Source organism: Anolis sagrei, chromosome 1, assembly GCF_037176765.1.
Source record: "Anolis sagrei isolate rAnoSag1 chromosome 1, rAnoSag1.mat, whole genome shotgun sequence".
Classification (NCBI taxonomy): Eukaryota; Metazoa; Chordata; class Lepidosauria; order Squamata; family Dactyloidae; genus Anolis; species Anolis sagrei.
This window is the reverse complement of record NC_090021.1, coordinates 340,494,199-340,519,842: the sequence shown is the minus strand read 5'-3', so window position 1 is coordinate 340,519,842 and position 25,644 is coordinate 340,494,199. Positions and strand designations below refer to the sequence as shown.

General features: G+C 47.2%; 2 protein-coding genes across 2 annotated transcripts in view; one reads left to right on the top strand and one right to left on the bottom strand.

The window, feature by feature from the left end:
• KLHDC2 (kelch domain containing 2) overlaps positions 1–13,540 on the top strand; it is a 23,454-nt gene extending 9,914 nt beyond the window's left edge. Inside the window, exons 7-14 of the mRNA XM_060752770.2 lie at positions 2,265–2,348; positions 5,000–5,080; positions 7,275–7,333; positions 8,981–9,090; positions 9,451–9,523; positions 11,148–11,235; positions 11,482–11,534; positions 13,136–13,540. Coding sequence (XP_060608753.2) covers positions 2,265–2,348; positions 5,000–5,080; positions 7,275–7,333; positions 8,981–9,090; positions 9,451–9,523; positions 11,148–11,235; positions 11,482–11,534; positions 13,136–13,259 — 672 coding nt within the window. The 3' untranslated portion in view covers positions 13,260–13,540. The remainder of the gene's footprint in view (positions 1–2,264; positions 2,349–4,999; positions 5,081–7,274; positions 7,334–8,980; positions 9,091–9,450; positions 9,524–11,147; positions 11,236–11,481; positions 11,535–13,135) is intronic.
• A 755-nt stretch (positions 13,541–14,295) lies between these two features.
• Positions 14,296–25,644, bottom strand: part of NEMF (nuclear export mediator factor) — a 48,498-nt gene continuing 37,149 nt past the window's right edge. The window contains exons 27-33 of the mRNA XM_067463144.1: positions 24,705–24,782; positions 24,237–24,419; positions 20,759–20,791; positions 18,927–19,033; positions 18,785–18,828; positions 16,249–16,328; positions 14,296–14,473 (exon numbers count right to left, since the gene is read on the bottom strand). Coding sequence (XP_067319245.1) covers positions 14,396–14,473; positions 16,249–16,328; positions 18,785–18,828; positions 18,927–19,033; positions 20,759–20,791; positions 24,237–24,419; positions 24,705–24,782 — 603 coding nt within the window. The 3' untranslated portion in view covers positions 14,296–14,395. The remainder of the gene's footprint in view (positions 14,474–16,248; positions 16,329–18,784; positions 18,829–18,926; positions 19,034–20,758; positions 20,792–24,236; positions 24,420–24,704; positions 24,783–25,644) is intronic.

Sequence of the window (25,644 nt, the reverse complement as noted above, 5' to 3'; positions counted from 1 at the left end):
GTCATTTCTCTTGGGGCTCATTAACAACGTGCTGGGGATTCTGCCTTGGAGGATGAGGATAATGATGGATTTTTCACTGAGTGTGTGTCATCAGGCTGAATCATAGACAGAAATGCAGGCTGTAGATCAGAATGAAGGGCCGACAGCTACAGAAGAGATAGAAGATGTTTGGGATTCTGTATCTCTTGAGAATCGGCCTTCAGAGGATGAGGAGTTGTCCCGTGATACGAGATTAGATCTCCGCTCAGAGAGAGCAAAGCAAAGGTTAATTCAAAGGTCAGAAACACTTTGTGAGAAACAGTCCTTGGAACCCAGGTGCAGAAAGGAACGACCTCATGGTTTCTTAGTCAGCTTTGATCTTAAATTAAGAGCTGGTTTTCCTGGTCTCTTCAGAGTAGACAACATTGCTTTAAAATCAAGATCAAGTTTAGCTCTCAAGTTGTCTATGTTCCTGTCTTGGAAAAGTTCCTGTTGGAAAAGTTCCTGTTTTCATGCCTAGGGATTAATGTCTATTCTTCATTTTATGGATTTATGCCTAAGCTCTTGACTTCATGGATTTCATGTACCTTGCCTTCATGGATTATTTGTACCATGCTGTCTTGGACTATTGATCCTTGTATTTTGGACTCTTGCTATTTCATAGCACCCTTTCTTTTGCTTTTTGGGAATTGCTCTTTTGTACATACTTTTTGTAAATACGCTGTAGTTAACTGCTTCTGGACTCTGTCTGCTGCTGGGTTAAAAGGTGTTTCCACAGCTAGAGTGCAACAATTTCCTAATTGGTTCTATTATTAAAACATGGGAGAGTTTAATGAACTGCAAAACCTTTGGTCTTGTGGGAGGGACATCCTGCTTTAGCACATTTTTCTCTCGTTTTTCAATGAACATCTAATTGAGTCAGCTAATTCAACCAACTTCATGGCAGGGTTGTTGTAGGTTTTTCAGGCTATATGGCCATGTTCTAGAAGCATTCTCTCCTGACATTTTGCCTGCATCTGTGGCAGGCATTCTCAGAGGTTGTGAGGTCTTCAATTGCAACCACAAAATCATGGCAACAAAAAAAACAAAGTTTCTGGAGTAGAACTACTACTTTCAAAGTAAGGACTGCACAATTAAACAGGAAACAACACTTTCAAGCCGGAACAGAAAATGTTTCAAATTTGGTTATGCAAAGCGCGTGAAATTGAGTTTTCCCCCTTGTATTGTTATTGTTAAAGGGTGCCACCTACACTGTATAGAATTAATGCAGTTTGACACCACTTTATCTGACATGACTCTATATTATAGAATTCTGGGAGTTGTAGTTTTACCATGCTTTTAACCTTCCTTGCCAGAAGGTGCTGAGCCTAAGCAAACTCCCAAGACCCCTCTATTCTGCCTTGGTTAGACCACACCTGGAATATTGTGTCCAATTCTGGGCACCACAATTCAAAAGAGATATTGTCAAGCTGGAATGTGTCCAGAGGAGGGCAACTAAAATGACCAAGGATCTGGAGAACAAGCCCTATGAGGAGTGGCTTAAGGAGCTGGGCATGTTTACCCTGAAAAAGAGAAGGCTGAGAGGAGATATGATAGCCATGTATAAATATGTGAGAGGAAGCCACAGAGAGGAGGGAGCAAGCTTGTTTTCTGCTTCCCTGGAGACTAGGATGCAAGAGAACAATGGCTTCAAACTACAAGAGAGGAGATTCCATCTGAACATGAGGCAGTGGAACTCTCTGCCCTGGAGTGTGGTGGAGCGTCCTTCTTTGGAGGCTTTGAAACAGAAGCTCGATGGCCATCTGTCGGGAGTGTTTTGAACGCGATTTTCCTGCTTCTTGGCAAAATGGAGTTGGACTGGATGGCCCACGAGGTCTCTTCCAACTCTAGGATTCTAAGATCCCATAGCATTGAGCCAGGGCAGACAAAGTGGTGTCAAAATGCATTCATTCTACAGTGTAGATGCACCTTAAGTTATCAGAGCTGAAACTGCTTTACAGAAAGAGGTGTTGACATTATACACTATTATTTCTAAATGTTTTCAAAATACAGGGGTTGAGATTGCATGTTATTATTATAAGTGGTGGGGTATAAACATATTACGTAAAATAAGTCTTCAAAATGTCTCCATAGAGAGTGCTTTGAAATTATTCAATTGTTTATTTATTCTGTTGTTTATATTTTTAAGAATACTTGTTGTTTTCAATCCCAAATTTAAATGGGTGTTATTGTAATTTTACGACGTGAGGCGAGATATAAGTATTTTTAAATGTTCTTGTCTCAAGAATTCAGGTCTCCCTCGAGGGTGGAACGATCACGTCCACGTCCTGGACACAGAGACTTACACATGGAGTCAGCCAGTTACCACGGTGAGCCCCCTTCAGAACTTCCTCCAGCAGGAGTATTGCCGGCTTCTTCTTGTTCTCTGCCAGAGCGTATTTGAAATAACCTGCATGGCATGCCTTTCAATGAAAAGACACCACTTGCCTTTGGGATTACTGTTGGGCCTTTTATTTATTTACAGTATTTATATTCCACCCTTCTCACCCCTCAGAGGACTCAGGGCGGATTACAATTTACATATACATGGCAAACATTCAGTGCCATGGACGCACAACATATATAGACAGACACACAGAGGCTATTTAACATTCCAGCTTTTTCATGAGGGTATTCTGGCCACCAGGGGAGCTGTCGCTTCACTGTCCATTTGTGACGCTGATGGAGTACTTCCTCATTCTTTGCACGCTTGCTGGAGATTTTATGATGTTGTAAATGAGTTAAATTAGCCTCTCTGATATAAGCGGTACCTAAATTTCCTACTTGACAGATGCAACTGTCTTTCAGGCTGCAAAGGTCGACAGCAAGCTAGACAAATGGTCGGGAGCTCACTCCGACTTGGGCTGGCTTCGAACTCATAACCTTTCGGTCAGTAGTGATCTTAATGCAGCTGACTCACATCCAGCTGCGCCACAGTCCCGGTATTATGGATTTGTGTTGATGTTTTTCTCCAGTTTGGAATACAAATGGCTCCAGAGAAATGTTAAGACCCATGCATCAGTGGGTTGCAGTTGCCTCAAGTCCCCTATGGGGTTGAGAAGGGTAGGGTATAGCTCACTGTTGCACTATAAATGCAGTCAATAAATAAATAATAATAAACTAGCCGTCCCCTGCCACACATTGCTGTGGCCCACATGGGGGTTCTGTGTGGGAGGTTTGGCCCAATTCTATCGTTGGTGGAGTCCAGAATGCTCTGTGATTGTAGGTGAACTATAAATCCCAGCAACTACAACTCCCAAATGTCAAGATTCTATTTTCCCCAAACTCTACCAGTGTTCACATTTGGGCATATTGAGTATTTGTGTTGAGTTTGGTCCAGATCCATCATTGTTTGAGTCCACAGCGATCTCTGGATGTAGGTGAACTACAACTCCAAAACCAAAGGACACTGCCCACCAAACCCTTCCAGTATTTTTGCTGGTCATGGGAGAACGGTGTCCCAAGTTTGGTTCAATTCCATCGTTGGTGGGGTTCAGAATGCTCTTTGATTGTAGGCAAACTGTTCTGTTGTGCGCTGGGCCTGTAAATAATTTCCTTTAGAACAGGACATGCAACCTTTGCCCAGCGGGAAGCCACGGGGCCCGAGGAGAAGTTCTCAGAGGTTTTCCACCACAAATGGTCTTTAGATGGCTTGTGAAGTATAACAAAGTCTTTTATTAATGAACAATCAAACAGAAACTTCTCTTGTCTTCAGTAAAGTTAAACAAATGATTCCAGACTTTAATGCAACTGGTGGCTTCCTAATCTTGCCCACGAAGGACAGGCATCTGTCTTCAATAACTTCTTCTTTACTTTAAAGTAAAATCCCCTTTTTAACTTCTCCCAGGCTGACTGTAATCTAACCCTTACTGATGTGGGCTCCGCTACTGGGTCGAACTGTGTCTCGAAGCACCGAGTGGACCTACCAGTAAAGGTTTAGATATTCTCCAGCTGGAGTTGTTTGGTCTTTAGGGCTGTTTTCCTGGAAATCTTTGGAGACGCTTAAGACTGTTCTCCCCTGGAAAGTCTTAAGGGTTGAAGCTTTTGTACAGGGGAAGCTTGCACATGTCCTGTACATTAGCTTTCCTTGCTGGGACTGACTAAAAAATGGCTCCCTTCCCAATTGCCGTGAGCAAGGGGCGGGACCAAAACTTAACGATGATGGACAGGTGACTTGCCCTACGACAGCAACCGAAGGAAGCCACGTTTATGCAGAGTCATAGAATCATAGAATCAAAGAGTTGGAAGAGACCTCATGGGCCATCCAGTCCAACCCCGTGCCAACAAGCAGGAATATTGCATTCAAATTACCCCTGACAGATGGCCATCCAGCCTCTGTTTCAAAGCTTCCAAAGAAGGAGCCTCCACCACACTCTGGGGCAGAGAGTTCCACTGCTGAACGGCTCTCACAGTCAGGAAGTTCTTCCTCATGTTCAGATGGAATCTCCTTTCTTGAAGTTTGAAGCCTAGTCTCCAGGGAAGCAGAAAACAAGCTTGCTCCCTCCTCCCTGTGGCTTCCTCTCACATATTTATACATGGCTATCATATCCCCTCTCAGCCTTCTCTTCTGCAGGCTAAACATGCCCAGCTCCTTAAGCCGCTCCTCATAGGGCTTGTTCTCCAGACCTCCAGAGTCCCTGAAATCTAATTTAATACAAAGCAAATAAAGTTGGAGCTCCTGGTACAGTTGTACCAGCACACGAACTATAAATCCCAGCAACTACAACTCCCAAATGACAAAATCAATTTTTTGAGTGAAGGACATACATTGGGTTGTTAGGTGTCTTGTGTCCAAATTTGGTGTCAATTCGTCCAGTGGTTTTTGAGTTCTGTTAATCCCACAAACGAACGTTACATTTTTATTTATATTGATGTATATCACGTTTTTTATCTTTCTTTTATCAATATTTTTGTAATAATTAAAAAAAAAACATTTGCTTGTGAAACCGTCTGAGCTGCTCTTTCTGGGTTTCTTCTCCAGGGCAAATCGCCGTCCCCGCGCGCCGCTCACGCCTGCGCCACTGTCGGCAACCGGGGATACGTCTTCGGAGGCAGATACCGGGTGAGGGGTCATCCTGACAAGTGGAATCATAGAATCATAGAATCATAGAATCAAATAGTTGGAAGAGACCTCATGGGCCATCCAGTCCAACCCCATTCTGCCAAGAAGCAGGAATATTGCATTCAAATCACCCCTGACAGATGGCCATCCAGCCTCTGCTTAAAAGCTTCCAAAGAAGGAGCCTCCACCACACTCCGGGGCAGAGAGTTCCACTGCTGAACGGCTCTCACAGTCAGGAAGTTCTTCCTCTTGTTCAGATGGAATCTCCTCTCTTGTAGTTTGAAGCCATTGTTCCCTTGCGTCCTAGTCTCCAGGGAAGCAGAAAACAAGCTTGCTCCCTCCTCCTCCCTGTGGCTTCCTCTCACATATTTATACATGGCTATCATATCTCCTCTCAGCCTTCTCTTCTTCAGGCTAAACATGCCCAGTTCCCTAAGCCGCTCCTCATAGGGCTTGTTCTCCAGACCCTTGATCATTTTAGTCGCCCTCCTCTGGACACATTCCAGCTTAGAGTCAATATCTCTCTTGAATTGTGGTGCCCAGAATTGGACACAATATTCCAGGTGTGGTCTAACCAAAGCAGAATAGAGCATGGGGAGCATTACTTCCTTAGATCTAGACACTATGCTCCTATTGATGCAGGCCAAAATCCCATTGGCTTTGGAAGCTGCACCCAGAGTAGGAAGAGTTGGTATCTCTAGCAGAGCAGAGTGCAGAGTAGCCAGTGATGATGGTAGGAAACAGGAGAGGAAATACGCAGGGTGATGCTCTGAAAAGGTCTTAAAAACAGGTCAAACATATTTGTGTTGTTGCACTTGCGGATATAAAAGCATAGATAGACAAAAGACAAAATCTATTTTGGAGACTCGCAAGTCACAAATTGGAATATTGTGTTATTCCAGCAGATTGAATATTACTTCGAAACCTTCATACTGAAATATCTGATTTTTTTGTTGTTGTTGTTGCATATGGATTCAGTGCCGAATTAGACATGACGATAGTAACCAATTGCTATACATGCCCTTGACCATTTATGTGGCACAGTGCCTTAAACCCTTATGCCGGCTGGACTGAAGACTGACAGGTCGGAGATTCGAATCCGGGGAGAGCACGGGTGAGCTCCCTCTGTCAGCTCCAGCTCCCCAAGCTGGAGGAACCAATTGCTATACATACCCTTGACCATTTATGTGGCACAGTGGGTTAAACCCTTATGCCGGCTGGACTGAAGACTGACAGGTCGGAGATTCGAATCCGGGGAGAGCACGGGTGAGCTCCCTCTGTCAGCTCCAGCTCCCCATTCTGGAGTAACCAATTGCTATACATACCTTTGACCATTTATGTGGCGCAATGGCTTAAACCCTTGTGCCAGCAGGACTGAAGACTGACAGGTCGGAGGTTTGAATCTGGGGAGAGCATGGGTGAGCTCCCTCTGTCAGCTCCAGCTCCCCATGCTGGAGTAACCAGTTGCTATACATACCCTTGACCAAATGGCGCAATGGCTTAAACTCTTGTGCCAGCAGGACTGAAGGCTGACAGGTCGGAGATTTGAATCCGGGGAGAGCACGGGTGAGCTCCCTCTGTCAGCTCCAGCTCCCCATGCTGGAGGAACCAATTGCTATACATACCCTTGACCATTTATGTGGCACAATGGGTTAAACCTTTGTGCTGGCAGGACTGAAGACTGACAGGTTGGAGTTTCGAATCTGGGGAGAACATGGATGAGCTTCCTCTGTCAGCTCCAGCTCCCCTTGCTGGAGGAACGAATTGCTATACATGCCGTTGACCATTTATGTGGCGCATTGGGTTAAACCCTTGTGCCGGCAGAACTGAAGACTGACAGGTTGGAGATTCGAATCCAGGGAGAGCATGGGTGAGCTCCCTCTGTCAGCTCCAGCTCCCCATGCTGGAGGAACCAATTGCTATACATACCCTTGACCATTTATGTGGCACAATGGGTTAAACCCTTGTGCTGGCAGGACTGAAGATTGACAGGTCGGAGATTTGAATCCAGGGAGAGCACGGGTGAGCTCCCTCTCTCAGCTCCAGCTCCCCATGCTGGAGGAACCAATTGCTATACATACCCTTGACCATTTATGTGGAGCAATGGGCTAAACTCGATAGAAGTGTTGATACTTCTTCCCTCCTGCCATTACGTGACACACTTCCCTCCTTCCCTCCCTCCCTCTCTTTGCAGGAGTCGAGAATGAACGACCTCTATTACCTCAACCTGGACAACTGGGAATGGCATGAAATGTAAGTTGGCCTTTTGTAGACCTGCAGGTTGGGAATGGAGACGTTCTGCCCTTAACATAAGCTGGGAAAGAGCACCCAAAAAGGAGAGCAAGCCTTCTGCCAAATTCTGAGTTGACAATTAGACCAGAAGGTCCTCTGAGGGCAAATCAGGTAATAATTAGTGCTTGTTTCCAACTTGCAGTGAAACTCAGGTGAACTTATCACAGGGGTTTCTTGGCAAGATTTCCTCAGAGAGGGTTGGCTCTCTCTCAAGATTTTATCGTTTTATGTTGTACATTTGGCCCACCCACTGTGTTTGTTTTTTCATCAAAACATCCGGGCGTCCCCTGGGCGACGTCCTTGCAGACGGCCAATTCTCACACCAGAAGCGACTTGCAGTTTCTCAAGTCGCTCCTGACACAACAAAAAAACAAATCAACCTGTGGGTCCTCAGATGTTTTGGCCTTCAACTCCCAGAAATCCTAACAACTGGAAAGCTGGCTGGGATTTCTGGGAGTTGTAGGCCAAACACCAGGGAACCCACAGGTCGAGAACCACAGACCTACATCCAGAGATCACTGTAGACTCTAAACAATGATCTGGACCCCATACGTCCAAATACTCAATATACCCAAGTTTGAACTAATACTCAATATGCCCAAATTTGAACACTGGTGGAGTTTGGGGAAAATAGACCTTGACATTTGGGAGTTGTAGTTGCTAGGATTTATAGTTCACCTACAAACAAAGAGCATTCTGAACCCCACCAATGATAGAATTGGGCCAAACCTCCCACACAGAACTCCCATGACCAAGAAAAAATGCTGGAAGGGTTTGGTGGGCATTGACCTTGAGTTTGGGAGTTGTAGTTCACCTACCTCCAGAGAGCACTGTGGACTCAAACCATGATGGATCTGGACCAAACTTGGCAGGAATACTCAATATGTCCAAATGTGAACACTGGTGGAGTTTGGGGAAAATAGACCTTGACATTTGGGAGTTGTAGTTGCTGGGATTTATAGTTCACCTACAATCAAAGAGCATCTTGAACCCCACCAATGATAGAATTGGGCCAAACTTGGTACACAGAACTCCCATGCCCAAGAGAAAATGCTGGAAGGGTTTGGTGGGCATTGACCTTGAGTTTGGGAGTTGTAGTTCACCTACCTCCAGAGAGCACTGTGGACTCAAACCATGATGGATCTGGACCAAACTTGGCAGGAATACTCAATATGTCCAAATGTGAACACTGGTGGGGTTTGGGGAAAATAGACCTTGACATTTGGGAGTTGTCGTTGCTGGGATTTATAGTTCATCTACCATCAAAGAACATTCTGAATTCCACCAAGGATAGAATTGGGCCAGACTTCCCACACAGAACCCCTTTGACCAACAGAAAATACCGATGGTGTTTGGCGACCCCTCTGACACCCCCTCTTGACCCCCCAGGGGTCCCGACCTCCAGATTGAGAAACGCTGCCATAGCAAATATCTGTTGCCTTCCAAAAAGCAGCAAAACAAATAATCTAGTTTGCGTTAAAGTGTCTCAAGAGTTCCCACAACGTTGAGAGCGCTCTCATTGCACCTTCCTTTAGACAGGTCAGGCCTTTAAGATCTGACCACGACTTCTACACACGTTAACGTTGCCTCCTTTCCCCCGCAACGCAGCATCGTGCAAGGGGCTTGCCCTCTTGGCAGGTCCTGGCATTCCTTGACCCCCGTGTCGTCCGACCATCTCTTCCTCTTTGGCGGCTTCACCACCGACAAGCAGCCACTCAGTAAGTAGAACCCATCCTGTGTCACAGCCTTTTCTTCCCCGACTGTAAATGTATTCTTTCCTGTGATGATTGCACCAAACAATCAGGGAATGCCTGGGTGGATTTAGTTGTGCCTGCTTTGGCTCAAAGGGGATGGACTACAAACTTGGGCCCTTCTTCCAGGTGTTTTGGACCAACTCCCACCATTCCTAACAGCCTCAGGCCCCTTCCTTTTGACCCTCAGCCGCTTAAGCGGCTGAGGGTCAAAAGGAAAGGGCCTGAGGCTGTTAGGAAAGGTGGGAGTTGGTCCAAAACACCTGGAAGAAGGGCCCAAGGTGCTTTTGTGGGATGCACTGACCTCTTCTGTTCTGCACCTTGCAGGCGATGCCTGGATCTACTGCATCAGTAAAAACGAATGGATACAGTTCGAGCACAACTACTCAGAGAAACCCCGGTAAGGAACACAATGTGCAAAGACGCTGCTCTACAATGGCTCCTTGAACCTGGTGACCTTCAGTTTTGGGGTGGATAGGACGGGAACCATGTCGTTGGGTTAGCAGCTCTGTTTCCGGTTGGTAGCAGCCAATAGTGAAAGGACCAAGGCAGAGACATCTCCAGCCCATCCCCTGTTTCGGTATCAGCCAGCACGTCAACGACTTAAATCAAGACATAGTTTTCTTAGATCTACAGAGACACTCGCTGGAACACCCCAGCAAGCGAGAGTCCAAAAGTGGCAGGCCCAAACCCAGCACCTCAATTCATGGGTGATACCAGATGAGAGACTCCCCCCTGGGCACACAGAAGACTGGGCGACTTGGAAGGCGCTGAACAGACTACATTCTGGCACCACGAGATGCAGAGCCAACCTTCAGAAATGGGGCTACAGGGTGGAATCCTCGGCATGCGAGTGCGGAGAAGAGCAAACCACTGACCACCTGCTGCAATGCACCCTGAGCCCTGCCACATGCACAATGGAGGACCTTCTTGCGGCAACACCAGAGGCACTCCAAGTGGCCAGATACTGGTCAAAAGACATTTAACCAAATACCAAATTTGCAAAATCTGTGTTTTTTTTTCCTTTTTCTTTTTAATCTGTGTGTTTGTTTTGCTCTGTCAGAATTGTAATTCAATGGTTGCTGATGACACGATAAATAAATAAATAAGCAGCTCTGTTGGGAAGGACTGAAGCATCAGCCCCAATGGATCCTCTCAGGTGGGACATGGAGCCCTGAACCTGAGTAGGAAGGAAAACAAACTACAAACACTGAGTTGTTGTAGGTTTTTTCGGGCTATATGGCCATGTTCTAGAGGCCTTTGACAATACAAATGACAAACAATCCTTTGGGGTGTTGTGTGGTTTGTGGGCTGCATGGCTGTGTTCTAGCATCATTTTCTCCTGACGTTTGGCCTGCATCTGTGGCTGGCATCTTCACGGGATCTGATGGTAGTCAAGCAAGTGGACTACATATCGTACCTGTGGGATGTCCAGGGTGGTAGAAAGAACCAGTGTCTGTTAAACTAGTATTAAGGGTGCAGTTAGCAAGCTTGATTTGCAAGTGTATTGTCAAAGGCTTTCATGGCTGGAATCACTGGGTTGTTGTAGGATTTTCAGGCTATATGGCCATGTTTTAGAAGCATTCTCTCCTGACGTTTTGCCTGCACCTATGGCAAGCATCCTCAGAGGTTGTGAGGTCTGTTGGAGCTAGGAAAATTGGGTTTATATATTTCTGGAAAGTCCAGGGTGGGACAAAGAACTCTTTGTCTGTTGGAGCTAGGGGTGAATGTTTCAACTGGCCAGCTTGATTAGCATTTACATTTATCCTCACAAAGTCTACAGACCTCACAACCTCTGAGGATGCCTGCCATAAATGCAGATGAAATGTCAGGAGAGAATGCTTCTGGAACATGGGCATATAGCCCAAAAAACCTACAACAACCCAGTGATTCCGGCCATGGAAGCCTTTGACAATACAAAGATCTGTGTTTCTCATGCACGGACTTGCTTTCCCTTCATGATGCCTTGCGTTTCTTTTGGGCGATAGCCTCTCACTGCGTTGTGTTGTGTCTCCCGCTCCCAGGCTCTGGCACACGGCTTGCGCAAGCGACGAGGGCGAGGTGATCGTCTTTGGCGGCTGTGCCAACAACCTCCTTGCGCATCAGAGAGCGGTAAGCCTTTCTCCTTCACTAAATGTGACTCCAGAGCAGGCCTGGGCCAACTTGGGCCCTCCCGGTGTTTTGGACTCCAACTCCCACAATTCCTAACAGCCGGTAGGCTGTTAGGAATTGTGGGAGTTGGAGTCCAAAACACCGGGAGGGCCCAAGTTGGCCCATACCCAGTCTAGGCCTGAAAATCAAACATGTTTTTCCCCAGTTGTGAGATTCAATATTAATTGTTGTCTCTTTTTCCCCCAGGAGCATAGTAATGAGATCCTTGTGTTTTCTCTTCAACCAAAATCTCTTGTAAGGTATGGTTTTGGACACTTTTGGGGTCTGTGGTCAGGGATGAAGGGAGTTGCAATCCCAAACATCTAGAGAATATCAACTTTAGGGATAAGCCTTCCTACGGGGTGATTTTGGACTTGGGGGGGAGGACTGCTTTGCAAAACACAGCCCTGCAACCTCAAAAATATTAGGGGTGAATCAGCCACTGGCACCTGAAATTCACCCCATAGGCCATGCCTTGTTTTGTCCACATGGAGGGGAAGGCTTTGTCTCATGCCAGCAGGGAAGACACCATGTTCCACAGCTCAAAGGTGGCAGAGGATCTCAGAGACCTTAGCTCCCAACATCCCATGCCATTGGCTGTGCTGGCTGCAGCAGATGGGAGTTGCAGTCCAGCACAGTTTCAGGACTCTAGGATTTCCATCGCTCTTTACATAGACAGGGAACAATGTTAGGGGCTTATCAGTAGATGGAGAGATCTCAGAAGCATCTGTGGCTGGAAGTTTGAGACTATTGCCCGGGAGGAATAGGCTGCTGAGAACTGGGCTTTGCCTCCTTCCCCTCAATGATCTTCTTCCTTCTTTCTCCTCTTTTTGTTCTTCTTTCTCTTCTTCCTTCCTCCTCCTGTTCTTCTTCCTCTTCCTCCTCCTTCCTCCTTTTCTTGTTCTTTTTCCTCTTCTTCCTTCCTTCCTCCTCCTCCTCTTGTTCTTCTTTGTTCTCTTCTTGTTCTTCTTTTTCCTCCTCTTTTTCCTTCCTCCTCCTCCTTTTATTCTTCTTCCTCCTCTTCTTCCTTCTTTTTCCTCGTCTTCTTCCTTCCTCCTCCTCTTATTCTTCTTTGTTCTCTTCTTGTTTTTTCCTTGTTTTTCCTTCCTCCTCCTTTTATTGTTTCTCTTCCTCCTCCTCTTCTTTTCTTGTTCTTCTTCCTCCTCCTTTTTGTTCTTTTTCCTCTTCCTCCTTCTTCTTCCTTTTCTTGTTCTTTTTCCTCCTCTTCTTCCTTCCTTCCTCCTCCTCTTGTTATTTTTTGTTCTCTTCTTCTTCTTTTTCCTCATCTTCTTGCTTTCTCCTCCTCCTTTTATTGTTCTTCCTTCTTTTTCTTCTTTTTTCTCTTCTTCTTCCTTCCTCCTCCTCTTCTTCTTTGTTCTCTTCTTGTTCTTTTTCCGCTTCTTCCTTCCTCCTCCTCTTCTTCTCTGTTCTTTGTTTTTTCCTCCTCTTTTTCCTTCCTCCTCCATTTATTGTTCTTCCTCCTCTTCTTTTCTTGTTCTTCTTCCTCCTCCTTCTTCCTTCCTCCTCCTCTTGTTCCTTTCTTCTTTTCTTGTTCTTTTTCCTCTTTTTCCTTCTCCTTATTCCTTTTTTTTCTCCTCTTCTTCCTTCTTCCTCCTCCTCCTCCCTTCTTTTCTTGTTCTTTTTCTTCCTCCTCTTGTTTCTTTTCTCGTCTTCCCCTTCTTGTTCTTGTTCTTATTCCTCCACTTCTTCCTTCTCCTCTTCCTCTTCTTTCACCTCCTCCTGTTCATTTTCCTCCTCTTTTTCTTCTTGTTCTTCTTCCTTTTTTGTTTTCTTCCCTCCTCTTCCTCCTCCTCTTCTCCCTTCCTCTTCTTCTTCCTCTCCCTTCTTCTCTGTTTCCCAGACTGTGTTTGGAGGCCATCCTGTGCTTCAAGGAGGCCCTGGCCAGCTCCTGGCACTGCCTGCCCAAACACTTGCTCCAGAGCCTCAACCAGCGCTTCGGCAGCATCAACACCTCCGGCTCCTAGGACGAGGAAGACGACGAGGACGACCAAGACAAACCCCCCTCCCCACCCACCCACGGTCCCTTCACTGGCCACTTTCATGCGTGGATGAGCCCTTCGGAAAAGAGGTGGAACCCTCCCCGCCATCTCTGTGTGACAAAGTGTATAGGCTTAACTATTTCGCAGCGTTCGTAGTGGCTTTTCTGCTTCGGCCTCCTTTCTTTCGTTGCATGTGAATGGCTTAGACAGACAGAGAACCTATTTTTGTGTACAGATTCGTTTGCAATAAAGGTATTTAATGCAAAGCTGGAATGTTTCAGAAAGTGAAAACTCTTGGATATATGCAAGTCTGTAAGGCGGGCATGGGCCAACTTTGGCCTTCTCTCCAGGTGTTTTGGACTCCAACTCCCACCATTCCCAACAGCCTCAGGCCCCTTCCTTTTCCCCCTCAGCCGCTTAAGCGGCTGAGGGGGAAAAGGAAAGGGCCTGAGGCTGTTGGGAATGGTGGGAGTTGGAGTCCAAAACACCCAGAGGGAGGGCCAAAGCTGTCCCATGCCTGTGATAGTCTCAACCAACAGTCTCAAGCCCTCCATTTCATCGGTTAAGGTTGCAGGATGTCTTAAAAGCGTGGAAATTTCATTTCTATCTGTATTTTTAACCTGAGAGATCACTTCTCTCTTGGAATTTCCAAGTCCTTCTGCCAGACTTTGAGAACAGAGAGTCACACTTGAGAAACTATAGATCCCCAAACAAAACCATGTTATTCTTATTATTTGATACACAACAAGATTAGTACACAACAAACAAGGTCACTCTGCTGGCTTTTGCGATTTATGGAGGGCTGACTGTAGCAGAAATGGGAAATCCATGCCAGTTTTTTGTGACTCCCTGGCATATCTCTCCAAATACACCTTGGTCTGGGTTCCGCCTGCCCCCAAACTAGGGCCTAACCCCCTTTCGAAGGTAGGTCTGCTCTCAAGGAAGAAGGAAACAGAGCTCTGTGGAGAGGCCCCTCTAGCTCTCCTGCTGCAGATTCAGGAACGAAGCTCACGGGCTGCCATTTGAAGGGCAGAGGGCTTTATTATGTGCAAACCAGGAAGTCGTTCCGCAAAAGGAGTCCATTTCAGTCGCTCCAAAGATGGAGGGTGGCGATGCATCCCTCACTTCTTCTTCATATTCAGGAGGTTGGGGGCTGATACTTTCACTTTGCCCGGGATGTTTCGGGAGAGGTCTGTATCCTGGGGGAAAGAATCACAGGCAAGCATGAGAGCTGTGCACAGGCAGGGGCAAACTTTGGCCCTCCCTTTATAAGGTGTTTTGGACTTCAACTCCCACAATTCCTAACAGCTGGTAGGCTATTAGGGATGGTGGAGTTGAAGTCCAAAACACCTAGAGCAGTGTTTCTCAACCTTTCTAATGTCATGACCCGTTAATACAGTTCCTCATGTTGTGGTGACCCTCCAACCATAACATTATTTTCGTTGCTACTTCATAGCTGTAATTTTCCTACATTTATTAATTGTAATGTAAATATCTGATATGCAAGATGCATTTTCATTCACTGGGCCGAGTTTGGCACAAATACCCAATACGCCCAATCTGAATACTGGTGGGGTTGGAGGGAGGGATTTATTTTGTCACTAGCCGTCCCCTGCCATGCATTGCTGTGGCCCACATGGGGGTTTCTGTGTGGGAGGTTTGACCCAATTCTATCATTGGTGGGGTTCAGAATGCTCTGTGATTATAGGTGAACTATAAATCCCAGCAACTACAACTCCCAAATGTCAAGATTCTATTTTCCCCAAACTCCACCAGTGTTCACATTTGGGCATATTGAGTATTCGTGTGGAGTTTGGTCCAGATCCATCATTGTTTGAGTCCACAGTGATCTCTGGATGTAGGCGAACTACAACACCAAAACCAAAGGATACTGCTCCTCAACCCTTCCAGTATTTTCTGTTGGTCATGGGAGAACTGTGTGCCAAGTTTGGTTCAATTCCATCGTTGGTGGGGTTCAGAATTCTCTTTGATTGTAGGTGAACTATAAATCCCAGCAACTACAACTCCCAAATGACAAAATCTATTTTTTTGAGTGAAGGACATACATTGGGTTGTTAGGTGTCTTGTGTCCAAATTTGGTGTCAATTCGTCCAGTGGTTTTTGAGTTCTGTGAATACCACAAGCGAACATTACATTTTTATTTAGATAGATAGATAGATTTGGGAGCTGTAGTTGCTGGAATTTATAGTTAACCTCCAATCAAAGAGCATTCTGAACTCCACCAATGAGGGAATTGAACCAATCTTGGCACGCAGAACTCCCATGGCAAACAGAAAATACTGGAAGGGTTTGGTGGGCATTAACCTTGAGTTTGGGAGTTATAGTTCACCTACATCCAGAGAACACTGTGGACTCAAACGATGGATCTGGATCAAACTTGGGACGAATACTCAATATGTCCAAATGTGAACACTGGTGGAGTTTGGGGAAAACAGACCTTGACATTTGCAAATTGTAGTTGCTGGGATTTATAGTTCATCTATAATCAAGGAACATTCTGAACCCCACCAACGATAGAATTGGACCAAACTTCACACACAGGACCCCCATGACCAACAGAAAATACTGTGTTTTCTGATGGTCTTTGGTGACCCCTCTGACACCCCTTGTGACCCCCCCCCCCCCCCCAGGGATCCCGACCCCTAGGTTGAGAAACGCTGACCTAGAGGAAGAGCCGAAGTCTGCCCATGCCTGGTTTGGCAGGTTTCATTCTGAACCCACAAGGGCTTTGATGGGGCAGCAGCACTCTTGGGCAGAGGAGGCTACACTGTGTTAAGCTACAACCCCCGTGATTCCCCAGCTTTGAGCCATGACACTTAAAGTGGTGTCAAACTGCATCCATTCTACAGTGCGGATGCAGTCTCTGTGCTCTTAATTTCCAATTTGACATTCCCAAGGTCAGCCCAGAAGACAATGGGGCCCGCTTTGAGACGCAGGGAAGGAAGCCCCTCACCTTCACGCTGCGAAAGAGATCCTTTTCCCGAGGCGTTGCTTCCTTGGACTGCATGAAATTGTGCAAGGCGGTCTTGGCAGCTGTCGGAAAGGCAAAAGGCATGAGCAGCAAAGGCGGAAAGGTACACAACTAGTAATAAATACCAACTATTTGAGTAGAGCCTTGAGTCGCCTCCAGCTGAGGAAGGCGGTATACAAATGCAGTAAGGTAATAAATAAACAAACTACTGGCCAACAGCTTGTTGGTCTTCTTTGTGAAACACAGCCCATCCATTGCACAGCGAAGGAGGAGTCTTTGAAAGCCCTTCTGGGAACCTAGAGCTATTACTAATCAATATAGATGAATATGCTCATTTCAGTCAAATTGCAGGGGAGAAAACTCCACCTAAACCTTAGAACTTCCTGAAGGAAAGAGCAGTTCAACAGTGGAATTGCCTGCTTCCTTAGAGTCTGGAGGAGTCTCCATCTCTGGGATTTTTAAGCAGAGGCTGGAAGGACATCTGAACGGCGCTGATGCCGGGGAGCTTGGCACCGACTGCGCAACAGAGGGTGAGTGCGTCGATGGCGTGAGGAAGCCCTTGATCCCGCCGGCAGCTGGAAGTATTTATTTATGTATTTATTTCGCGCATTTCTACCCCGCCCTTCTCAACCCCCAAGAGGGGACTCAGGGCGGCTTACAAAAGGCACAATTCGATGCCAACACAGACAATAACATAAAAACATATATAACAGCAATTATAAACAATTAAAACAATCAATTATACAACACAATCAGTAAAACCAATCTTATGCTCGACGTTTGCCAACTCAGAGTCCGTATAGAATCATAGAATCCTAGAATCAAAGAATAGGAAGAGACCTCCTGGGCCATCCAGTCCAACCCCATTCTGCCAAGAAGCGGGAATATTCCATTCAAATCACCCCTGACAGATGGCCATCCAGCCTCTGTTTAAAAGCTTCCAAAGAAGGAGCCTCCACCACACTCCGGGGCAGAGAGTTCCACTGCTGAACGGCTCTCACAGTCAGGAAGTTCTTCCTAATGTTCAGATGGAATCTCCTCTCTTGTAGTTTGAAGCCACTGTTCCCGTAAATTCATTCCACATTGTCAATCCTATTAATTCTGGCCGTCATTATCCTTTGTCTATCAGCCAGATTACCCAAAAGCCTGGTCCCATATCCATGTTTTTAATTTCCTTCTAAAAGAAAGCAGAGATGTTGATGCCCTAATTTCCCCCGGGAGTGAATTCCACAAGCGAGGGGCCACCACCGAGAAGGCCCTGCTCCTCGTCCCCACCAATCTCACTTGTGATAGAGGTGGGGCCGACAGCAGGGCCTCCCCAGAAGATCTTAAATTCTGAGGCAGGATGTAGAGGGAGATGCGCTTGGACAGATACGCTGGGCCGGAGGTGTATAGGGTTTTGTAGGTCAAAACCAGCACTTTGAATTGTGCTCGGAACTGGATCGGCAGCCAGTGGAGCTGACATAACAGAGAGGTGGTATGCTCTCTGTATGACGCTCAGCCCTCAGATGACTCCTCATGTGCCTCCGGCATGGAGGAGCTTGGGAGGGACAGTGCGGGAAGAGACAGAGTCGGCGGAGCAGCCAGTGACTCCTGAGGGCCAGCCCGGATCTCTTGCGGTGGCTGAAGCTTGGCCACAAGCATGGGCTGCACATCTGGCATATTTGGTTTTGGAGAGTGCTTGCCCCGACGGAGGGGCTGCCGCTTTCTCAAGCAGTTCCCGCTTTCTCAAGCAGTTCTGAAACGGCGTCCCCACCGCCTGGGTGGTCCTGGGGCCTAGACTTTTTCGACTTTTTTTTTTTACGTGCCAATGGCACCGGTTCTTCAGCCATCATTACGGGTAAGTCTTTATCCCCTGAGAGAGCAGCGGCAACAATAGGGCCGCATCTCCTACCACAAACCTGCACGATCTCTTCGATCCGCTGAAGAGGCCCTTCTCTCACCCATTCCTCTATCACAGACTCGTCTTATGGGAACAAGGGAGAGGGCCTTTTCCGCTGTGGCTCCCCACTTTTGGAATTTGCTGCCTAAGGAGATCAGGCAAGCCCCCGCCCTAGCTGGTTTTAAGAAAGACCTTCCGTTGTGCTTTTGGAGAATGACCACTCAACCCATCTGATTGTCTTAGTCTACAACTGCCCTCAGAATAAAGCACCCCCCCCCCCGCCTAAAATGGCTAAATCCCATGGTTCCTCCCTGTTGGGCTCCTTTCCTGAAAATATTAAATATTAAGGGAATGGATTGGTTTGTTTATCCATCTCCATCTTTGGAAAACTGTAAACACAGGTTGGAAGAAGGGCATCTTTCAGGAATGCCTTGGCTGTGCATTCCCGCCTGGCAGGATGGGGTTGGACTATATATCCTTTCAGTCCCTTCAGCTCTGTTTCTATGGGACTTGAAAGCAGAGCCAGAGCCCCCCAATGCTCTCCCTGCAAGTCCTATATCTGGACTCCATGGAATCACTCACTCTTCTCCCAGGAAAAGAGAATGAGAAAGGGAAGCCAGAGAGCGCAGTGCCTACCTTTCCCCTTCTTCTGGGTCCCCGGCGTCAGCTTCACTTTGTATCTTTAAGACAAAAGGAGGAGGAGAAGCAGAGGGGCTTGAATGGGAGGAAGGCACACATTGCAAGCACACCGCCAAAGAGCTCGGGCCCCTTTACTCACTTGTAGTGGGTCATGGCGGTGTATGGGGCGCAGATGGGCACGGCAAAGAGGAGCAGGTCTTCCTGGTGGGGCTGGCCCGTCAGGGAGTCAAAGAAGGTGTCTCCTTCCTGCAGGGAAGAGCAAAAGGGCATCAAGAGGAGCCTGGACTTATCAATCTGGTCCATCTCGGTGACTTCTACAAGTCAAAGAATGCCAGTTTGTGAAACACAACATTCCACAGGAACAAACTGATGTTTACAGGGTTCCCTCACTTATCGCGGATGCTACGTTCCAGGAAAATCCGCAAAGTAGGGACGTTATATTTATTTTAGCACTAGCTATACCCACCATGCGTTGCTAAGGCCAACCTTCCCTCCCTCTTTCTCTCCTTTCTTTCTCTCCTTTCTTTCCTCTCTCTTTCCTTCCTTCCCCCTTTTTCTTTCCCTCCCTCTTTCTCTCCTTTCTTCCTTTTCCACCTTTTTCTTTCCTTCCTTTGCTCTTTGGTTCCTTCCTTCCTTCTCTCTTTCCTTCCATCCTTCCCTCTTTCTCTCCTTCTTTCCTCTCTCTTTCTTTCCCTCCTTCTCTTTTTCTTTCCTTCTCTCCGTCCTTCTCTACCTTTCATTCCTTCCTTCTCTACTTCCGTTCTTCTCTCTTTCCTTCCCTCCTTCCTTCTTTCCCTCCTTCTCTCCTTCCTTCCTTCTCTGCTTCCTTTCTTCTCTCTTTCCTTCCCTACTTCCTTCTTTCCTTCTTTCCCTCCCTCCTTCTCTCCTTCCTTCCTTCCTTCCCTGCTTCCTTTCTTCTCTCCTTCCTTCTTTCCTTCCTTCCTTCTCTGCTTCCTTTCTTCCTTCTTTCCTTCCTTCTCTGCTTCCTTTCTTCTCTCTTTCTTTCTTTCCTTCTTTCCCTCCCTCCTTCTCTCCTTCCTCCCTTCTTTCCTTCCTCCCCTGCTTCCTTTCTTCTCTCCTTCCTTCCTTCCTTCCTTCCTTCCTTCTCTCCTTCCTCCCTCCCTCCCTTCCTTCCTTCTCTGCTTCCTTTCTTCTCTCTTTCCTTCCCTCCTTCCTTCTTTCCCTCTCTCCTTCTCTCCTCCCTCCCTCCCTTCCTTCCTTCTCTGCTTCTTTCCTTCTCTCTTTCCTTCCCTCCTTCTTTCTTTCCCTCTTTCCCTCCCTCCTTCTCTCCTTCCTTCCTTCCTTCCTTCCTCCTTCCCTCCCTCCCTCCCTTCCTTCTCTGCTTCCTTTCTTCTCTCTTTCCTTTCCTCCTTCCTTCTTTCCCTCTCTCCCTCTCTCCTTCCTTCCTTGCTTCCTTCCTTCCTTCCTTCCCCTTTCCCTCCTTTATTCCTTTCTTCTAGACATAGGACAGAAAAGAGTTGGGCTCGAAGGCAGTCCTCGAAAGAGAGGTGTGTCCCTGCTCTGTGCCGAGGGAAGCCTCCACAGTCAGGACCCTCACATTGCCCTCCGGTCTCCTCATCTCTCCTCCCAACTGCTGCCATCATCGAGGGCCACAAACTCCCGGTATGACTATAGCACAGGAATGGGCCAAGGAGAGCTGGGGTGGATGTTTGTTTCCTTTTCCCTTGTGCAGGGGTGAGTCGTTTTTGTGGATGCACTGTATTGTCATTTAGCTTTTTGTGTTTTTAAGTCCTTTCCACTGCTAATATTTACTGAAAAATGGCGAAACAGCAAGTCCACTAAAAGCGAACCGCAAAGTAGCGGGGGAACACTGTACATGGAGTAAGCAAAGTACAAACGATGATCAATTGTGAGGCAAATCACTCAGGGAGACAAAAATACACATCCCCTAAGGATCCAGTGAGTCTCAATGCTATATTCCCCAAAGATGCCTCCAAAAACTTGACTTACCTCATTTGTGTGCTGATCCTGATCTAGCTCCTCCTGGAAAAAGGAAAAGGAAATGGTGAAGCTGTTGGACGAGTGGGCTTCTTAATGGAAGACCCCCCGCCCCATAAATGCACAACAGAGGAACTTATTAGCAGCAGTGTGACCCAGCACCAGGAGCCCAAAGTGATAAAAAGAACAAAAACACACGGAGCAGTGTTATCTCTTCCTTGGGAGGCTTTACTTTGTAGTAAAATAATATGGTTGCACTATTTACAAGAACAAGGTTTCCATGACACACACAAAGTTCTTTGCTTCCACGCTGGGCTTCTTTCTCATGCAGATAAACAGCTTTACTCCCACAGAGCCTCCTCTCACACTGAAGTTACACAAGAGCTTCACACAGTAGCTAAACACACAACAGCCATCGCGCTGGAGCTTCACATAGTAGGTTGACACACAAAGCCTTCAAACTGGGGCTTCCTCTCACCAAAGCTTCTCACACCAGGCCTCCTCAAACTCTGAGGCCTTCTCACAAACTAAGACCTACCTTACACAGAGGCTTTCTCTCACAGACTGAGGCCTACCTTACACTGTGAGACCTTCTCTTACAAGACCTATCTCACACTGTGAGGCCTTCTCTCACAGACTGAGGCCTACCTTGCACTGTGAGGCCTTCTCTCACAGACTGAGGCCTACCTCGCACTGTGAGGCCTTCTCTCACAGACTGAGGCATACCTCACACGATAAGGCCTTCTCTCACAGACTGAGGCCTACCTCACATTGTGAGGCCTTCTCTCACAGACTGAGGCATACCTCACACGATAAGGCCTTCTCTCACAAAGGCATACCTCACACTGAGGCCTTCTCTCACAGGTTGAGGCCTACCTCACATTGTGAGGCCTTCTCTCATAGACTGAGGCATACCTCACACGATAAGGCCTTCTCTCACAAAGGCATACCTCACACTGAGGCCTTCTCTCACAGGTTGAGGCCTACCTCACATTGTGAGGCCTTCTCTCATAGACTGAGGCCTACCTCACACTGTGAGGCCTTCTCTCACAGACTGAGGCCTACCTCACACTATGAGGCCTTCTCTCACAAAGGCCTACCTCACACTGTGAGGCTTTCTCACAGACAAAGGCGTACCTCACACTGTGAGGCCTTCTCTCACAGACTAAGGCCTACCTCACACTGTGAGACCTTCTCTTACAAGACCTACCTCACACTATGAGGCTTTCTCACAGACAAAGGCCTACCTCACACTGTGAGGCCTTCTCTCACAGACTAAGCCCTACCTCAGACTGTGAGACCTTCTCTTACAAGACCTACCTCACAGTGTGAGGCTTTCTCACAGACAAAGGCCTACCTCACAGTGTGAGGCCTTCTCTCACAGACTAAGGCCTACCTCACACTGTGACACCTTCTCTTAAAAGACCTATCTCACACTGTGAGGCCTTCTCTCACAGACTGAGGCCTACCTCGCACTGTGAGGCCTTCTCTTGCAAGACCTACCTCACACTGAGGCCTTCTCTCACAGACTGAGGCCTACCTCATACTGTGAAGCCTTCTCTCACAGACTGAGGCCTACCTCACACTGTGAGGCCTTCTCTCACAGACTAAGGCCTACCTCACACTGTGAGGCCTTCTCTCACAGACTGAGGCCTACCTCACACTGTGAGGCCTTACAAGACCTACCTCACACTGTGAGGCCTTGTAAGAGAAGGTCTCACAGTGTGAGCCCTTCTCTCACAGACTAAGGCATACCTTACACTGTGAGACCTTCTCTTACAAGACCTACCTCACACTGTGAGGCCTTCTCTCACAGACTGAGGCCTACCTCACACTGTGAGGCCTTCTCTCACAGACTAAGGCCTACCTTACACTGTGAGACCTTCTCTTACAAGACCTATCTCACACTGTGAGGCCTTCTCTCACAGACTGAGGCCTACTTCGCACTGTGAGGCCTTCTCTTGCAAGACCTACCTCACACTGAGGCCTTCTCTCACAGACTGAGGCCTACCTCACACTGTGAGGCCTTCTCTCACAGACTGAGGCCTACCTCACACTGTGAGGCCTTCTCTCACAGACTGAGGCCTACCTCACATTGTGAGGCCTTCTCTCACAGACTGAGGCATACCTCACACGATAAGGCCTTCTCTCACAAAGGCATACCTCACACTGAGGCCTTCTCTCACAGGTTGAGGCCTACCTCACACTGTGAGGCCTTATCTCATAGACTGAGGCCTATTTATTGATTGTTATAATTGTTATTCTTAAACTGTTTTCACTGTTTTTATCATGTTTTATGTATTTTATTCTTGTTGTGAACAATAGTCGCCTTGAGGCATGAGAAGAGCGGTATAAAAATGCAGTAAATAAATAAAATAAATAAATACCTCACACTGTGAGACCTTCTCTCACAGACTAAGGCCTACCTCACACTGTGAGGCATTCTCTCGAAGACTGAGGCCTACCTCACACTGTGAGGCCTTCTCTCACAAAGGCCTACCTCACACTATGAGGCCTTCTCTCACAGACAAAGGCCTATCTCACATTGTAAGGCCTTCTCTCACAGACTAAGGGCTACTAAACTACAGTACACACCTGCTCATATAGAACTGCTGCGTTTGCTGAGTGACTGCACTCATTTAACCCTTTCAGTGCTTGACTCACATTTTTGTAATTAAAAATACCTAGTTAATTTATGACAGAATCATCAGCAGAAGGAAAGAAAAAGGTCAGGCTTGTGAGACTCCCTTCAGCTCAGCTTTGACAACCTGAGAGCTGGAAGGAAACACTAGACTCCTATTGATGCAGACTAGAATCGCATTGGCCTTTTTTAGCTGCCACATCACACTTCTGGCTCAATTTGGGATCGAACGAAGACTCCTAGATCCCTTTCCCATGAACTGTTTTCAAGCCAGGTGTTTCTCATCCTATATCTGTTGGCAAGGTGACTTGACAACCATGTTTAAATATCCGAAGGGATGCCGTGTAGAAGATGGAGCCAGCTTGCCTCCTGCTGCTCCAGAGACATAAACAAATGGACTGAGATCAGGAGAGCAAAGATTCTGACTCTTCGACACTAGGATTCAATGAAAGCCTCCCTGCCTGCCTCTGGGTAAGAGCTCTACAGCTCTCCAAGTTGGTCTTGCATAAATATGGGAAGCCCCTTGTCAATGGGCCAAGGCTTCCTTTTGGAGAACATCTCAGAGGGTTGAAGAACATCTCCAAGAGGACCATGCAGGAGGAAAGATAGGGGCCCAAATCCTACTAGACCAAGCCTGGGCTAACTCCAAGAGGACCATGGAGGAGGAAAGATGGGGCCCAAATCCTACTAGACCAAGCCTGGGCCAACTTGGGCCCTCCAGGTGTTTTGGACTCAAACTCCCACCATTCCTAATAGCCTACCAGCTGGTGGGAGTTGGTCCAAAACACCTGGAGGGCCCAAGTTGGCCAGGCCTGGCCTAGACACTCCCCCCTCTGTCTGGTGTCTTACCTTCTCATCTGGAGGGTCTTCCAAGGCAACGGCCTCCATCTCTGGGGTCAACTCTTCTATCCTGACCCCCTGCTCAGGCCTCTTTCCCCCTCGGGGCTTCTGGGGCTGCTTCTTTGCAGGCTCTTGGTTCCCCTTCCCCTTTTTGGCTCTCTTGGGTTTTTCCTCCTTGGTCGACCCTGCAGACTGGAGGCAGAAGAAATCAGAAGAGTCTGGGTCATCCTTCAATTGACCAGCAAAATGGTCCCAAGCCATTCTGGTTGGGATCCCACCCAACCAGAAGCAAGGAATGCAGGAGACTGGCTTCCAAGGAGTCAAGAGGCCAGGTTTGTCTTGCGCAATGTTGCCGTAGCCCTTTGCTGGGCTTTCAAGCCTTACTTGGGGACCCTCAAGTCCCCTGCTGATGGGCTCCCATCCCAGCTTGGCTTGCAAAGTTGGATGAGGCCTGGTTCAAGGGGGAAAGAGCCTTACGCCCAGCAGCTTCATGATGAGCTCGCGTTCCTCCTCGTCCTGGTCCTTGTACTTCTCCTTGATTTTCTTCAGCTTGCTCTGCGGGAAAGAGAGGACGGGGAAGGAAAATGAACTCCTCGCCTCCACCGGTTGAGGATGAATGGCCGTATCGGACCAACGGAAGAAATAGGTTGGAGAAAGGGCTGCTTCTGACCATTTTTTGAGATGCTTTGGATAGATCATACAAGTTTTTGAAATGGCTGAAATCAACAAACACAGAAATGCTGGACCAGTCTCACAACTACCGTGTCAGACTACACAGAGAAGCCATTGAAATACACAAGCATATGGACAATTTCAACAGAAAGGATGAAACCATGAAAAAGAACATAATCTGACTACGAGTATTAAAAAAAACTCTAAAATTACAACAGCAAAATAAGAGAAAGTAAACAATCAGGCACATCCAATCACCTCTCAACAAAAGATTCCCCCAGGCACTGCCAGGCCATCAAATGCTAATTAAGGTGGTCAGTTGAAACATTCACACCTAGCTCCAACAGACAAGAGTTCTTTGTCCCACCCTGGTCATTCCACAGATATATAAACCCAATTTTCCTAGTTCCACAAACCTCACAACCTCTGAGGATGCTTGCCATAGATGCAGGTGAAATGTCAGGAGAGAATGCCTCTACAACATGGACATATAGCTCAAAAACACAACAACCACCCAACTTTGGCTTTGTAACAAATGAACACACACAAAAATTTCAAGAAGAGTGGGAACGCTATACAGATTGATAAAGAAGTAGAAGAAGACAGCTACGACACTGGAAGGGGACCCCCAGAGGCCATCTAGTCCAACCTCATTCCAGCTTCTGGTCACTAGGGGAGCTGTCGCTTCACTGTCCATTTGTGACACTGATGAAGTACTTCCTCATTTTTTGCATACTTCCTGCAG